The 15,592-nt window shown below is 49.8% G+C and overlaps 8 protein-coding genes across 8 annotated transcripts; 5 read left to right on the plus strand and 3 right to left on the minus strand.

The window, feature by feature from the left end:
- Nucleotides 1–417: 417 nt before the first annotated feature.
- L3040_006538 (uncharacterized protein) lies at nucleotides 418–3,033 on the plus strand (the record flags this gene model as incomplete). Its single annotated transcript, XM_066154151.1, has 2 exons — nucleotides 418–622; nucleotides 668–3,033. 2 exons carry the CDS (start codon nucleotides 418–420, stop codon nucleotides 3,031–3,033), a joined length of 2,571 nt encoding a protein of 856 aa, XP_066011133.1.
- Nucleotides 3,034–3,878: 845 nt separating this feature from the next.
- On the minus strand, nucleotides 3,879–4,216 carry L3040_006539 (uncharacterized protein; the record flags this gene model as incomplete). Its single annotated transcript, XM_066154152.1, has 3 exons — nucleotides 3,879–4,022; nucleotides 4,072–4,139; nucleotides 4,192–4,216. 3 exons carry the CDS (start codon nucleotides 4,214–4,216, stop codon nucleotides 3,879–3,881), a joined length of 237 nt encoding a protein of 78 aa, XP_066011134.1.
- Nucleotides 4,217–4,483: 267 nt separating this feature from the next.
- L3040_006540 (uncharacterized protein) lies at nucleotides 4,484–5,892 on the plus strand (the record flags this gene model as incomplete). Its single annotated transcript, XM_066154153.1, has 3 exons — nucleotides 4,484–4,675; nucleotides 4,737–5,738; nucleotides 5,818–5,892. 3 exons carry the CDS (start codon nucleotides 4,484–4,486, stop codon nucleotides 5,890–5,892), a joined length of 1,269 nt encoding a protein of 422 aa, XP_066011135.1.
- A 1,241-nt stretch (nucleotides 5,893–7,133) lies between these two features.
- On the minus strand, nucleotides 7,134–7,728 carry L3040_006541 (uncharacterized protein; the record flags this gene model as incomplete). The annotated part of the gene is made up of 3 exons (XM_007290114.1): nucleotides 7,134–7,191; nucleotides 7,341–7,585; nucleotides 7,666–7,728. The coding sequence occupies 3 exons, from the start codon at nucleotides 7,726–7,728 to the stop codon at nucleotides 7,134–7,136; spliced, it is 366 nt and encodes a 121-aa protein (XP_007290176.1).
- Nucleotides 7,729–8,587: 859 nt separating this feature from the next.
- L3040_006542 (uncharacterized protein) lies at nucleotides 8,588–9,662 on the plus strand (the record flags this gene model as incomplete). Its single annotated transcript, XM_007290115.2, has 2 exons — nucleotides 8,588–8,590; nucleotides 8,643–9,662. 2 exons carry the CDS (start codon nucleotides 8,588–8,590, stop codon nucleotides 9,660–9,662), a joined length of 1,023 nt encoding a protein of 340 aa, XP_007290177.2.
- Nucleotides 9,663–11,219: 1,557 nt separating this feature from the next.
- L3040_006543 (uncharacterized protein) lies at nucleotides 11,220–12,402 on the minus strand (the record flags this gene model as incomplete). Its single annotated transcript, XM_007290117.1, has 3 exons — nucleotides 11,220–11,831; nucleotides 11,878–12,149; nucleotides 12,219–12,402. 3 exons carry the CDS (start codon nucleotides 12,400–12,402, stop codon nucleotides 11,220–11,222), a joined length of 1,068 nt encoding a protein of 355 aa, XP_007290179.1.
- Nucleotides 12,403–12,908: 506 nt separating this feature from the next.
- L3040_006544 (uncharacterized protein) lies at nucleotides 12,909–13,935 on the plus strand (the record flags this gene model as incomplete). Its single annotated transcript, XM_007290118.1, has 4 exons — nucleotides 12,909–13,071; nucleotides 13,154–13,206; nucleotides 13,268–13,422; nucleotides 13,482–13,935. The coding sequence occupies 4 exons, from the start codon at nucleotides 12,909–12,911 to the stop codon at nucleotides 13,933–13,935; spliced, it is 825 nt and encodes a 274-aa protein (XP_007290180.1).
- A 666-nt stretch (nucleotides 13,936–14,601) lies between these two features.
- Nucleotides 14,602–15,564, plus strand: L3040_006545 (uncharacterized protein; the record flags this gene model as incomplete). Its single annotated transcript, XM_007290119.1, has 4 exons — nucleotides 14,602–14,772; nucleotides 14,843–14,944; nucleotides 15,063–15,311; nucleotides 15,442–15,564. 4 exons carry the CDS (start codon nucleotides 14,602–14,604, stop codon nucleotides 15,562–15,564), a joined length of 645 nt encoding a protein of 214 aa, XP_007290181.1.
- Between the last annotated feature and the right edge of the window lie 28 nt (nucleotides 15,565–15,592).

A 15,592-nucleotide genomic window follows, 5' to 3' on the forward strand; every position in this document is an offset into this window, starting at 1 on the left:
ACTTGGACAAACAGAAATATCACACAGGTCTTTCTTCTCGCTGCGAGAAATCATAAAATATACAGCAAGTGCAATGGGAAAGACAAGGTAGAATTGAGATCCATATTGCTAGACAAAATCGTAAAATCCGAGTACAGCATATTGCCTGAAGTCTCAGGATGTTGTGCTCTGCTGATAAGTGATAAGTAGAGAAATCATTGTGGAAGTCCGGGGAATCTTGGAAACTCCGCGGGAAAGCTGCAATAGCCCGCTTCGAGCTCCACATCGCGACCCGAGCGTATCGTAACAGGAACACTCGCAACGAAAGTCCGGCATAACAGAGAACCAAATACATCGAACCAAACACATCAAACAGCTACACAATTTCGCAGGCCTCAATGTAGCATACAGCCTATTAGCTAATCCCCAGAGCTATCAATGTCTTCCTTAAACAGCGCCGGCGGGAGCACGAGGTCCATCTTCCCCAAAGGCCCCAGCTTCACATTGGAGAACTTCTCGAACAAGGACTTTATCGTGCGGGACTTCATTGAGGAGCTAGCAGAAAGTGCGGCTCCTGTGAACCGGCGCTCTGGACCTGCGCAGCAAACATTCGACTCAAAACCTCTGATCCGGACATTCGAGAGTGAGTTACAGGCGCTATCACATCTAGCAAAAACTAACTTGGTAGATGCTCTCTCACAGCTTGCAATTCTTTCCGATGAACTCGGAGAAAAAGAGACCGATCTCCTCACATCCGTACGGCGCGCGGAGATCCAACATGACCAAACGCTGGATACATTAGGAAGGAAGCTGGACCAGTCGATTGACTCCTTCGAAACACTCGACTCCTCGCTGAACGGATCCAATGGCACGAACGGAAACGACAGGACTGGTAGACCCGATGGGGGTGGTAATATCGCTGTGCAAATTGGAGAAAGGCTTGAGGACTTGGACAAGCAAAGAAGGCGGGCGCTGGATGCAAACTTCTTAATCCAGTGCTGGCTCGAGGTGAGCGAGAACGGCCAACTCACGTCGCTAGAGGAAATGATCAGACGGCAAGGGAACGCGGAGAACAAGGTTCGGTCAGCAATTATTGCGAGGCAGCTCATGAAGATAAGCCAAAGACTAGACACGGCGTCCTGGGCGCAAGCGAACGGATCCAAGAAGTCGAATGGAGTCTCGAATGGTGTTGCTGGGTATAGGGGCCACAATACACGGGAAATAATAGAAAAGTTTTCTGAAACGCTTGAAAAGGATCTGCTGAAGCAATTCGACGAAAGCTATCGGAGGCAGAATTTTGAAGATATGTTGGATTGCGCCAAAGTTCTACACGACTTCAATGGGGGCTCAAGTGTTGTGGCACTTTTCGTCAATCAGCATCAGTTCTTCATAGACCGGAGCCAGCTGATCACAGATGAAGTGACAACAGACAACGAGACTTGGGAGAAGCTCGCCGACCCTGACTCGGACCCTCCAGGTGTAGAACCATCTCTACAGTCTTTGATTGACGAGATCAGAGTGGTTATGCAGGATGAATCTTTCATCATTAAGCGGGCTTTTCCCTACTACGATGTGGTTCTGACGAAATTCATTCAGAGATTATTTCAGCAGTCTATCCAACAAAGGTTGGAGATGGTCCTAGAAAAGGCCGATACTATTTCTTCGCTTGCATTCCTACGGTCACTACATGCTTCGAGGAGCTACATTAGTAATCTGAACGAAGACCTAAAAGCACATGGACTGACAGAGCATCCCGAGCCATGTTCCGCACAAACGGCGCTGAGCCTTGACCAGCAACTAGATGAGCTCTTCGTTCCATATCTTGTCGGTAACTCATATATCGAGCGAGAACGCAAGAACCTGGAAGAGCTGTACTCTTCACTGCTTTTCAAGTACACCATCTATCATTCGCGGCAGAAGAAGGTCCCTACTGGATTCATGGCTTCGTTGGCCCAACAGGGTACCCAGCTGCTGTCATCAGCTAAAGATACCTATATCAACCGTCTCGAATCGTCAGAAATGACACCGACACAGAAAGCCATGATGTTGAGAGTTGCTGGGCTGCGTGACACAGACAAAAATAAGAACGAAATCGAAGTCACAGATGAAGACGGTATTCTGAGCATTCCCAATGCGAAGCGGATGCTGAAATGGTTGGCTGAAGGTGTTCGAAGAGCTCTTGAACTGGGAAGCGGCAGTGATACCCCGAAAGATGTGTCGGCACTGCTCAACCTTCTCTTGATGAGCATGGGCCAAGTTTATATCGAGACGGCACTTGACGCGGCGGCTGAGAAAGCAACGGCACAGGAAACCACGAAAACCGAGCCAGATCTCGCCTACCTCCCGTCACTGCAACCCGCCATCACGATTACCAAGATAATGTCGCGGTTCATTAATACAGTCCTCATAAGGCTCGCCGAGGGCAACACAACAGTCCGACGTGGAATGGAAATGCAAACGAAGTCAGGAGTTGAGCGAATCGAGTCCAAAACCAACCTCATTATCCGAAGTACACTCACCGTGGTTGTAAACTGGGTGACCAAACTCCTAGCATCCCAGAAGAAGATGGACTTTAAGCCCAAAGATAGTGATCTGGACGGGGGGTATCTAGAGATGTTGCAAACAGCACCATGCCTATCTATCTGCAATTTCCTTCAACGAGTATTTACTCTGGCATCCCAAGCAATCGACGGCCAGAACCTTCAGGTTTTCAGCTCCGAGCTTGCAACAAACATCCGGGATCTGCTTTTCGAGCATTTCAAGAAATTTCAAGTCAATGTCACGGGAGCCCTGATGGTCACGAAAGACGTCTCGAAATACGTCACAACATTGAAGGAATGGCAACTAACGAAAGATGGTGAAGCAAATGTCGAGGTTCTGAGTGAGATTGGAACTCTGTTCATCATTGGACCCGAAGCTCTGCGTGAGAGGTCACGCAACTTCGTGCCTGGTGGAGCTGGAAAGAAGCTACAGAAGTCTGATTTTAGACAGTTCATATCAAAGCGGGATGATTCCGGAAGTGTCGGCATTCAGAGCGTGCTCGCGGGGCTATGATACCATTGTTTTACTGTTTGAATGTTGCATATCCGCATTTGAGGCGTTGGAAGGATTTTTTGATAGAGCGTGCGATATGGACGGGATGTTTGTGGTGATCTGGTGGTGTATGATTAGAATACGAGGATTTGATTTCCAGCCATACTAACTAGGGCTCGTCTGGTTGAACGCCAAAGTGTAAAACCTTGCTTGAACTGTAGAACCCAAGGAGGTGCTCGGTGTTTGGTTCGTAAAATCGATTGCAAGACCCCAGTTGTACTTTGTACAACCTATTTCGCCACCCCATAGATACAAATCCGTACAACCTGTAAAGTCACCTTTTGACCTAAATGCTCCTTGTATTTTGTGAGTTTGTACGCTACCTAGCCAAGCCACCAACTTTCAGTAGTCTTGCAGTAGTGTTGCAGTACAGTAGAGTCTACCTACGTATACCGGTAGGTACCGGTACTTTTACCACGTCTTTCCTTATCGATAATCAAGCGCTTCAAATGAAGTCATTAAATACGGGTCAAAATCTTTTTCAAATTCGGTCGATATTTTTAAATCAAACGTCATATTACTTAAATTATCAGGTTTTTACAGTCAGGTTTTACAATTCGGTGTTGAACCAAACGAGCCCTACGTTGCCATCTGCTCCATCTTCGCATATTGTAAAGACTCTAGTCGAACAGCAAATTTGGAGGGGAGATGTCGCTCTGCATTTTGTCATTACCGGTATCGGAGTTGTGATTCTTCATTCTTTCCTCTTGTGCACCGCCGATTGCCATGCGCCCTAACCCTTTACAACGCCCAATTCCCAATACTCTACACTCTATCGTCGTCCCCTACATCCTACACATTGATTCCTAAGGAAGCTTGAATCCAAAGCCCGCCATACAGCTCTTATACTTGTCAATCGTAGTCGCGCAGTCCTTCTGCGGGTTCGGTGCATTGCTGAATAGCATGCATTCGTCGCGGGAGGCTTTCTCTTCTTTGCATACGCAGCATGGCTATTCGCGTCCATCAGAATCTTTCCGTACATGCTACCGGGGAACATACCTTGACTTTGACAGCAGCGTCTCCAGCTGGCTTGAGGTCTTGTGCCATGTTCGCTCCAGTGGCGGTAGCTGTAAGTAGCTGGTTAGCGGGAGACCATATGAAATGAGTAAGAGAACTTGCCCATTGAGACAGCATTCGAGGACATTTTTTGTTCGATATCTGCTTCTTGAAGGCTTTGGTAATAGTACATTGGCAAGGTCCGCCGTATGGTGAAACGGATCTGGGTGTGGCGTTTGCCACCAACTGAGCTTCCATGTCCACGCCAGGCGGCCGCGCCCAAGAAGTTTCTCCGGGCCGGTGCTAGAGGCCGCTTCCTCTAGTGGGGTAATTCTGAAAACGACGAATTTCTTGCTCCAGGCGGCAGGACAACATACAACTACGAAAACAAATTTGTAAAACACGACTTACAAATATGGCATCGAGCACGAAGATCTTCTCGCTCGAGGGGAAGGGGTTGAAGCTGGATACCGCTGCAGATGTCGAGGCGCATATCAAAGCTCTTCGCGAGCATGACATCGAGGAGATCCGACTCCAAGGCAACACCTTGGGTGTGGAAGCGTGCAAGTTACTTGGGGAGGTACTGGAGACGAAAAAGAATCTGCAGGCGAGTCTCCCTTTGCATGCACGCTGCGTCCTAATTTTCCCTATACTGACCGCGTCCCTAGATTGCCAACCTGGCCGACATATTCACAGGCCGACTGCTCAACGAGATCCCCCAAGCCCTCTCCTCCCTCCTTACAGCACTTCTCACGCTCCCTAAACTCCATACCATCAACCTGAATGATAATGCCTTTGGTCTGAACACCCAAGCACCACTCGTCGCCTTTCTCTCTTCGCATGTACCCCTCCAACATCTCATCCTCAACAACAACGGACTCGGCCCGCACGCCGGCATTCTGGTCGCTGATGCACTTTCCGCCTTACACGCAAAGAAGGAAGAAGCTAGAAAGGCAGGCCAGGAAGTCCCTCTTCTCGAGACTGTAATCTGTGGTCGGAATCGTCTCGAGAATGGCAGCATGACTGCATGGGCGAAGGCTTACAGCCTGCACACTGGCGTCAAGGAAGTCAAGATGGTGCAGAACGGTATCCGACAAGAGGGAATCTCACATTTGCTTACAGACGGTCTGCGACATGCGAAGGGTATTAAGGTGTTGGATCTCCAGGATAACACTTTTACCATTCTTGGTGCTAAGGCGCTTGCCACTGTGGCTCCAGGCTGGACGGAGGTTCAAGAGCTTGGGATTGGGGATTCTCTCTTGGGCGCTAAGGGAGCGGTTCTTTTTGCGGATTCGCTGGGTAGGGGGGAGAATAGGAAGCTTGAACTCTTGAGACTGCAGTATAACGACATTACGGCGAAGGGATTAGAGGCCTTTGCGAAAGCTGCGGTGGAATCGTTGCCTGCTTTGAAGAAGATTGAGCTTAACGGTAACAAGTTCTCCGAGGATGACTTGTCGCTTATGAAGCTGCGGGAACTCTTGGTCGATCGCAAAGAGAAGCTTGCCGGTGATAACATTATTGAGGATGACTGGGGTCTCGACAGCCTCAGTGATCTTGAAGACGACAGTGACGATGAGGATGAGGATGAGGATGATGAAGAGGATGATGAAGAGGCAGAAGAGGCTGGGGAGTTGAGAGCCAAGCTACTTGAGGATGCCGAGGAAGCTCAGGTATGTACACTTTTCTTCATCAGATTAGGCGCTCCAATTCTTGTCATCGCACGGAAAAGCAAGCTGACATGCACCACAGGAGGAACTAACCGCCCAGAAGCAAGACAATGATGTTGACGATCTGGCTAAGGCGCTCAAGAAGACTGAGATCTGATATGGGTTAGGCGAGTGCAGGATGTGGTGAGCACATAGATCGATATACCCTGATGCACATGGCATTGCCTTTAGAGCAGTGAATATAATAGAAGCATGCATTCCATACACTAAAATCTTGACCTACGCAACGTCTAATTTTGCAAAAACTTGTGACTACAGATTTTCATCACCGTATCTTGAAATCTTCTGCACGAAGGTATAGGATTGGAAAAAGAAGAAGAAAAAAAACGGAAGATGAAGTTTCAAAGTTCTGTTGCACACATCCTACTGATTGACCAAGCAAAAACCTGGTAACATCCCTCGGTGCTGTTGGAACAGTTCAATCGTCCAGAAAGATATCCGTTGCATGCACATCGCACTCACAGTCCTAGATCCCAACGGACATCCAGTCAAACAACTTGCAACATTCATCTCTCTGTTCGAATCTTCTTTGTTGCGAATCGCAATTGGAGGCTCTAGAACTTTCACAGAGCTCCGAACACCCGGGAATGCCTCCTCCAATCCGAGCAAGAGCTGTGGCCGAAGGTCATAATGACACTGCTTGGTTAGCGCCTGACGAGCGTCCTGTGCTCTGCTCACTAACTAGCTCACTTGCTGGCCTTGGTGGAAAGGATGCTACTGAGTTTTGTTCACAGTGAAAAAGCATGATTGAGAAGCATGTTCGTGGAATTAGTAGGGAGTATAGCTGCTAGTCCCCTGAATTAAGGGAGTACACTTTTGTTAGCAGGTCAGGCGAGACAGTCAGCAGAAGGTGCCAGAAAAATCTGCTGAGACGAGGCTAATCTGAACCTTGGGACAATTGCCAGCGCCCTCACGGATTCACTGGGCCCGGTGATCGAGAAATAGGACACTTGGATAATGGCAGAAAGCATCGTATTGCACCAGTTCCCAAGCCCATAGAGATAGAAAATTAGCCGACTAGCAAGCATCCAGACCTACTCCATCAGACAGCCATCATTCTTGCAGTCTTTCATCCAACCCTCAAACATCTCTTAAGTCCATTCACTACCAACCATATCCGAGTCTGCCGGATAGGAAATGAAGCAAGGATAAACTGCCATTTGGGTGGTTGCCGTTGGAGAGGATATGTTTGTTCGCACAGGTGGAGACTAGAGGAAGTTCAACCCGCACCTGTCCAATCCGTCCTCACATTTCGCCACCGAAAACGCCGAGGAGAGAATACCGAAGAGAGGATGATAATAGAGGGATGAGAATCGTTGAAGAGGAAGCGTCGGGCGCTTAAGCCGAGGGGAAGTCCCCGAAGGTGTTCTCGCCGGAATAGGAAATGTACAAGAACCTGTGATTTTCTCGTTAGTATGCATTCAATGTAGCCCTTTCTTGCGTATTTGCGACTTTGATGGTCCATGGTGTCGACGAGGGGTAGCGGCTAGATAGCAAGATCGCCGCCCCACTCTCGATAAGAGCTATGATGATGGGGGAACGTACCCATCTTCGTCCTTGTGTTCCTCGTAGATGCTGCTCATGAGCGCGGCGGTGGGCGGCAGGACCTCGTCAACGAAGATAAAGATGGCCTTTTCAGGGGAGAGCTTTATGCGCTTGCGGATGACGTAGACGAACTGTCCGACGGTGAGGTCGGCCGGGACGAGGTACTTCTTCTTATCGATGGTCGCGATATCCGACTTCTCGACCTTCTCGCAGATTACTGGAATACGATCCGAGTACTTTTGACGCTGGAGAGGAAACCTATTAGTTGTTTGGTACGGGGGCAACTGGAGGCTGGAGGTGGCAGCCTGCTCAAAGGAAGACTTACGATACGCTCACTCTCGGCACGTCTCTTCTCAAAGGTATGCTCGTCCTTGAACTTGGATCTCATGATTGCAGTTGTGATGGTATGTAGTTTTGGTGTTGTTGTAGGTGTAGGTGGATGGATGGGGTAGATGATGGTATTGTGTTGTCGATGATAAGTAGAGAGCGATCGGTTCCTTTGAGGTTGCGGGACGGCTTCTTGCGAGGTAGCGGGGCAGATGACTGATATCCTCACCGCCTAAGAGACAGTCCGTGCACGTTCGAGTACGGAGTCAGATGACCAAACCCAGAGAATTTGACCGTAGATTCGCGTGACTAAAAGATCAAGTGAGTACCTACCCATGTTTACGTGCCTAGAATAGATATGTTGGTAAAAGTAAGTCAAACGAGAATATCTTCACTAGGAACTCTCTTTACTGGTTGTCTGGATTCATAATTTTTCCTCGAGTTTAGTTGCAGGTACCGGTCTGCCAATGCAAGCCAGCCTCAGTGCCGAGGCGGAGGCAACCTTGCAGCTGCTCGCATACAGAGTACAGACCAGGGAGTTGAGATCCATACCTCTGAGCTACACAGCTGTCGGCCAGCAACATTGACTCAGAATCAACACATTCAGCCCTTCGATTTATCCTCTGCTACTTCCGGCGGTACCTTCGGAGCTCGGTGTACCATATTTACTTTTGTTCTCTCCGGCAGCGCAGCTTTCATGCCTAATGTCTTCCTTCCTCCGGCCATGCACGCGCCTTTCGAGCCTACCCATGTCCCGTCCTCAATTTTTTCAGCATATTCGGCTTCGTCGAACCTTTGCAGATTATTCTAAGCCACCTAGGCCTCCCAAGCCCTACGCAGGAGACACACGAGGTGGTGTTCTGTTTCCAAGAACCAGAATTGCCGTCGGGATCGTGTTCATTGGAACATTGATCTATTCAATGGTAGCTTCCATCCCGTGAAAATATTACTTGGACGGAGTCTAATGGAAGACAGGTGACGGAGGATGTTCAAAAACTCGATGGTCCGACAATTGCGGAGCGGGATGCTCTCGTGAAGCGCGAGTCCGGCGTGAGTGAGCACTCACCTATGCGCCTTCGGATGGAAGAGTTCATCAAAGAACAACAAAAAGAAATTGTCGCAGAGTTGGAGAAAGTTGATGGGAAGAAGTTTCAAGTCGATACCTGGGAGCGACCACATGGCGGTGGAGGAATCTCGAGCGTTCTACAAGATGGAAATGTCTTTGAGAAAGCCGGTGTCAATATCAGCGTTGTCTATGGATCCCTACCCCGGCCGGCTATTGAGAAGATGCGTGTCAATCACAAGGCTATAGGTCCGGACGTTGATTCTTTGGATTTCTTTGCTGCGGGATTGAGCATGGTCCTGCACCCCAAGAACCCTATGGCACCAACAGTCCATTTAAATTACCGATATTTTGAGACTGCCAACGCAGACGGAACTTCAAACGCTTGGTGGTTTGGCGGTGGAACAGATTTGACACCAAGCTACCTCTTCGACGACGACGCCATTCATTTCCACAAGACGATCAAGGAAGCATGCGATAATCATGACAAGGAGTACTATCCTCGCTTCAAGAAGTGGTGTGATCAGTACTTCAGCAATAAGCACCGAAATGAAACTCGTGGCATCGGAGGTATCTTCTTCGACGACTTGGACGAGCAAGAAAAAGATCAAGAAAATACATTCGCGTTTGCGCAGAGCTGTCTGAGAGCATTCCTACCTTCGTACCTCCCGATCATCAACAAGCGTAAAGATATGCCGTATACAGAGAAAGAGAAAGAGTGGCAGCAAATTCGGAGAGGCAGATATGTGGAGTTCAATTTGGTGCATGATAGAGGAACAGCTTTCGGGCTGAACACGCCTAGTGCCAGGGTGGAAAGTATCCTGATGAGCTTACCATTGACCGCTAGCTGGCGGTATATGTACGAGCCAGAGGAGGGCAGTCGCGAGCAGAGGTTGGTGGATGTTCTGAGAAAGCCGCGGGAATGGGTATGATTCAAATAATCATATATTCTGGATGACAAAGTGTAAAATAGATAGCCTAAGCTCTCCATCTTTGATTGTGTGATAGCACTGCAATCTTCGTGTATTTGAGACTTTTCTAGTACTTATTGTGGTAAAAGGGGTATACGCGCCTAAGCGAGCCGCATGTAGTGGGGTCTTTCTAACTTCGGTTCATTTCTATCTTCCCATAAATGTCGAACATAAGCGAGAACAAGTACGAATCGTTACACTGCGAATCTCGAGCTCCCAGTTTCTCCTCTACAGAAACTTACAGCGAGGCTCTCCATCCCATCAACTTCCTCATCTTACCATCACGATATCCCAAAATGACAACCACACCACTCCCAACGCCACGAGCCCTCCTAACCTCGCTCCTTAGAACTCTCACAACTCCCCCTCCAATCCAACAGAACTCCCCTCTCGTCAAGGAACACTGCGAGCCCCTCAGCAATCCCCTCAAACACCTTTCCCCTTCCCAACGTGCCCTCCTCTCAACCATGCACGTGCTCTTCACGCCGCCCATGCTGCTCCAAGCCCTAGACCTCCTGGATCGCAGACTCGTCTTACGCATCGTACAGAAAGAAGAGCCCCAATCGCCCATTCTTCAAGCGAAAGCGGGTACAGTGCAGGAGGAGCACCCGGAAGCGTTGCATCTGAGATCTTCTCCACCGGTACCTGCGCAGCCTGACGACGAGAATGGAAGTGGGTTCAGGGATTCGGCGGCTGGGGATGAGAGGGACTGGAAGGGGAGAGCTGGTTGTGTGTTGTACCAAGTGCGCTCCTCGCAGCCGCCGAAATCGAGGTTTCGCGATGCTAGTACAGGGAGTGCTGGTGGTGGAGGAGGAGGAGGCATGGCGTACATCGTTCGTCTTCAGGCTTGGAACTGTACCTGTGCTGCTTTCACCTTCTCAAGCTTTCCTCCGTCTTCTGTATACCCGCAGAAGAATGCTTGGGAACCGAATGGTGGTGATCAGGATAAGGATGGGGAAGAGGAAGAGGGAGAGGAAGAGGCATTAAAATGGGGTGGGGAAGGAGAAGAGGAATGGGAGTTTGGGGCTCTGAGTAGAGATGGGAAGGATGGTGGACAAGTGCCGGTTTGTAAGCATGTGCTTGCTTGTGTGCTTGGGGAGAGATGGGGTTTGCTTGAGGGGTATGTGAAGGAGAGGGTTGTGAGTAGGGGGGAGATGGCTGCATTGGGTAGCGATGGGTGATTCTAGAACCAATTCAAGTTTTGAAAGAGGATGATTGAATCTCGCGAACTTGCTGTCTGGGCTGGAGTTATGGAGGGCCATGATTCGGCAGTAGGTTTCTTTAAAAAGCTGGATTGGCTCCTCTGATCCAAACGCAAGTGGCAGTAGCTCGGATACAATATGTAGGGGTGTCGAACGAGTAGGCCAAGGTATTATGACCATCGCGTGGCTCCTATCAACTCGCAAGCTACGCATCTATGATACAAGGGCATATCTCTCATCATCTGAAATATGCCAGCCGGCGGCTGTTGCCCCATCCATGAACACCCGAAGAATAAACGCCATCATCATCGTATCATCACTTCTTTTTGTCCTTGTTTTCTTTCTCCTTTTCCACATCCTTGCCTTCCTTCCCATCGCCATTAGTGCCATTCACACCATTGGCCTTCTTGTCTTTCTCGTCCTTGCCCTCGTCCTTCTTACTGTCGTTCTCCTCCTGCTGTTGGCGGTTCTGAATCTTGTTCTCGATTAGGTCGTGGAATGCGGTGATAGCACGAATTAAACTGCTGAGGTAGATGGCCATGAGTTGATCGTTGGTCTTGATACTCATAGCGTGAGCCAACTCGCTGTTGTTCTTGACAGGCGCATCAACGCCGTTGGGAATGCTTGTTGAAGACTTTGGCGTAGAAAGATTGGGCAGGAGGTTGAAAACGTCTTGGAGATTGCCCAGGATGGCGTGGTTGACCGGGAGTGTGCCGTCGAGGACTTTCTGGAGGTACTGGCCAATGTCTCGTAACCGTAGATGCAGGCCTTGCAAAGATTGTAGCTGGTTCGTGATCCTCGTTGACAGGGTTCCAACTGCCACATCCCGAATGTCTCTCAGTAGATGCTCAACTCCAATCTCCTCCGCTTCCTCGGCTTCAATGAAAGACGGTGTGTGTACGAAGGTCTTCGATGTGGTGGTTCCGTCCTGGGCGTGTCAGTAATCGCCGCAATTGATCGACCGGATACCTTACGTCCTTGATCTCCTCCACCGCAAAGTATGCATCCGTTGGTACACCAGCCTCCTTTGGTTGAACATCGATGATAACTAGCAAGGGATTTGGTGTATATCTCTTGAAAAGCTCATTAATCTCCAAATCGGAGGCTCTCAGCTTCGGTCCCGAGTGATACCATCCGACCAGCTTCTCCGTAGCATTGATCTTCTTGAACATGTCCGTCATGGACTCCACGTAGTTGTGATCCAGAAACCAAACAGACGGGTCCTTGTCGTCTTCCTCGAATGGCACTATATGGGCACAAATTCAGCATCAAATTCTAGCAGACGCGAAACTTGAGATGCTAGAGCAGACAATACCAGCAAAGCTATTCGACACGCGAACGTTCTTTCCATCGTTTTGTCCTAGCAGAACTCCGACAACTCGCTTTTTCGAGGATTTAGCTTGCCGGCCAAAGTGATCTGCTACTGAAAGGAGAACGAGTGGAGCGACGGAAACATTCCTCGAGACCAGAGACAGGGTTTCCGCAGTGGTAGCGGGCATGATGGGCGCAGGAGAATATCGCGTTTGTTGTCTGTCTTGTATGGTGCTGTGAGGAAGCTCCAGAAGTCAGTTGTTGAGCCCGTCCCCGTCAGGCTGGTAGGAGCAACGCGGCTGCATAGCTCCCAGACCCGCTTTTTTGCAGACCATCACGTGGAAGGTGCTTCGTAGAGGTCAGACAAAAGCTGCAATTACTACTAATTTATTTCTTAGGCAACTGTGTAACTTATCACTTTTACAATCTGAAGTTCTTGTTGACAAGATCGATTTTCTTGTATTTGCTCCGAAGTGGACATGATCCGAATCTGACATCCGGCCTACAGGACGCTTTCCCCGAGCTCGGGAGCCGAGCCCATCAACCGACCGAGCTTAAGATACTCGCTCTTAGCAAGACCTTGAAGCTGGCGCAACTCATTCAATACTCCTCCCTCTCTGCGTAACGCTTCCCAATAAGAGTTTCAACCACCCTCCGCGCTTTGTCAAGGCTTCCTCCCACATTATCCACAGCAATGGCACCAATTGGCGACGATACTGTGCAGTCGCTGCACGAGCTGGTCAACAAGCTCGAGTTGCGGGTGAAGGAGCTCGAGGACAAGCTGAGCCATGCAGGCGGCAGCAAGCCTACAGCAACCGAGAGCGTGAGAATGATCTTGATGGGGCCTCCTGGCGCAGGTATGTATGGAGAGAAGCCACGGCTCCAATCCGCCTTACCACTCACCCAACTTCGGTGCACCGGCTAATGTGCTTTTCACAGGCAAGGGCACCCAAGCACCCAAGATCAAGGAGAAGTTCAGCTGCTGCCATTTGGTAGGCCTACACACCATTTACCCATAGTACGAGATGATGGCACTGCTAATTCTCTCCGAAGGCTACCGGAGACATGCTTCGATCACAAGTCGCGAAAAAGACACCTCTGGGAAAGGAGGCAAAGAAGATCATGGACCAAGGTGGACTTGTCAGCGATGAGATTGTTATCGGTATGATCAAGGCAGAGCTCGACACCAACCAGGAGTGCAAAGGAGGGTAAGTCCAGAGTCCAATGTTTGATGGGTGCCCAATTCCAGAGACTAATTGGAGAACAGGTTTATTCTCGATGGTTTCCCACGAACAGTGGTACAAGCTGAGCGCCTGGACCGTATGCTCGAGTCGCGAAACGAGAAGCTGCAACACGCCGTTGAGCTGCAAATCGACGACAGCCTTCTTGTGGCCCGGATCACTGGTCGCTTGGTACACCCAGCCTCAGGTCGCTCATATCACAAGATCTTCAACCCGCCCAAGGATGATATGAAGGATGATATTACGGGTGAGCCCTTGGTCCAAAGATCGGACGACAATGCCGATGCTCTTAAGAAGCGACTAGTCACCTACCATCAACAAACCTCCCCAGTCGTTGGCTACTACCAAAAGAGCAAGATCTGGAAAGCCATCGACGCCAGCCAGGAACCCGGTCAAGTTTGGAAAAGTCTCCTTGGAGTCTTCGACGCGGAAAAGAAGGCCAAGAGCGGTGGCCTGCTCAGCAAGATTACCGGAAACTGAGACAGGCAGTGGGCGGACGAGGGCAGCGCGATGTAATGAGACCAGATGAGATCAGATGAGAGTTGCATAGATTCCATAAAAGTTGCTGGTGATTCTCCCCCTGGGTGGGGATATACGTTCGCATCACTCGGAGCAACGGGCGGAAAAGTGCACGAACTGTACGATGATGCTTTTGTATGTAGCATTAGACTCTTTTCTTGTTCGTGTGACGAAATCAAGAGAACGTTAATGTGCAGGATCTGGAATTTCTGGCTCCCAGGTTCTTGGGGACAGTCGGTACCTCCATGCTGCGACTTGTGTTCCGTGAAGACCGTGGCGACTGGCCGTTCCAGGATTTTGCGGACATGTCGTCGGCCGTTCCAACCGACGGTGATGGCAGTGATGCGGGTGGCCTCGGGAAAGTCACACGAGCCTGTGTTTACGATACACTCTACTGTTCCACGCAACCCGTGGATCTGGACCGGCGGTCCTGCAGCAATGGGACGAGTCTCGGGCATATAAGTTGTTACTGTCGATCATTTTTTCCTAGAATCAAGCTCGTCGGACATTCTTGACCCAAGTTCTCTTTGCGTACATTGTCGAGTGGCTTCCAGATAACTATCTACAACTTGTGAAGTCTTTTTGCCAGGACCTTTTATATACCTCCTCTCATTCAATCCTTTGATCATGTCCTCCCAGCCGAAGTCCAATGACAGACGATCTAGCAGCATCATCCACGGTGTGCCTATGATTGTATTTAACCAGCAGCTGCTTGAAGAAGTTGGGAAGTTCTCCGAGACCAAAGATCGTAGTCCACATCATGAAGTTCAATCCAGTGAGGGCAGGCAGTCTCGACGAGTATGCGTTCTCTGTCTCCCAGCTGCTAGGAAGCAACTGGCACGTATGGGTGAGTGCTGATCAAAGATAGAGCCACCACAGAGCAGTGTCCCTAGGCGTCCCGACGGGTATTCATGACGCTGCCACTGTAGCTCGAGCCCAGAAAGTGCGGAGGAGCACGACTGAACACCAGGTACGTTTCATCTGCCAGAAAGTCGACTTGCCGATTCTACTGTTGAAAACCCACTCCGCCTCTTCCCTCCACGTTCTCCTATCGTGTTCAACAGCTCCACTGACACATACCTCTACAGTCGTCTAGACGTCCAACAGTCTATATCCGTCCCGTCGGGCCTGAACTCGTTTCCATTAGCCAACCCTCTTGCACGGGTCTTCCTCCGGCTTGGTCATCTGTTCATGACCGCTTCATCGCCTACCTGGCTACCCACGCTCCGCTGGACAAGAACGGGAAGGTTCAGCGGAAGGAGGAAAGTCGAGAGCGGTGGAAGGTTGAGGACATTTCAAGGCTGGTGATGGATCGGTTTGAGGAGTTGGATGGTTGTGTAAGTGTTCTGACCTTTCCTTCTCTTTTTTTTTGTCATCTTCTGGTCGCGGCCCTTCTTTGCTGCTCAAGTGGGACCAAAGGCTTCATGAGTTGGCATTCTGGCAGCCCTTGCTGTTGGATTCGCTCAGGACAGAGGGAGAGTTCTAGCATCTGTAAGAGAACTGGACGAGTTTCCCCCTCTCCCACCGCTCTCCGTCGATCGCAGCAGGAGGAAGGCCTCCACGATGACAGGATTGTCACTCAGCCAGTAGCGCATTGAAAGCTTTTGCCAAGATCAAT

This window comes from Drepanopeziza brunnea (assembly GCF_022702325.1).
Source record: "Drepanopeziza brunnea f. sp. 'multigermtubi' strain 214-2 chromosome Unknown ctg11, whole genome shotgun sequence".
NCBI classification, from domain to species: Eukaryota; Fungi; Ascomycota; class Leotiomycetes; order Helotiales; family Drepanopezizaceae; genus Drepanopeziza; species Drepanopeziza brunnea.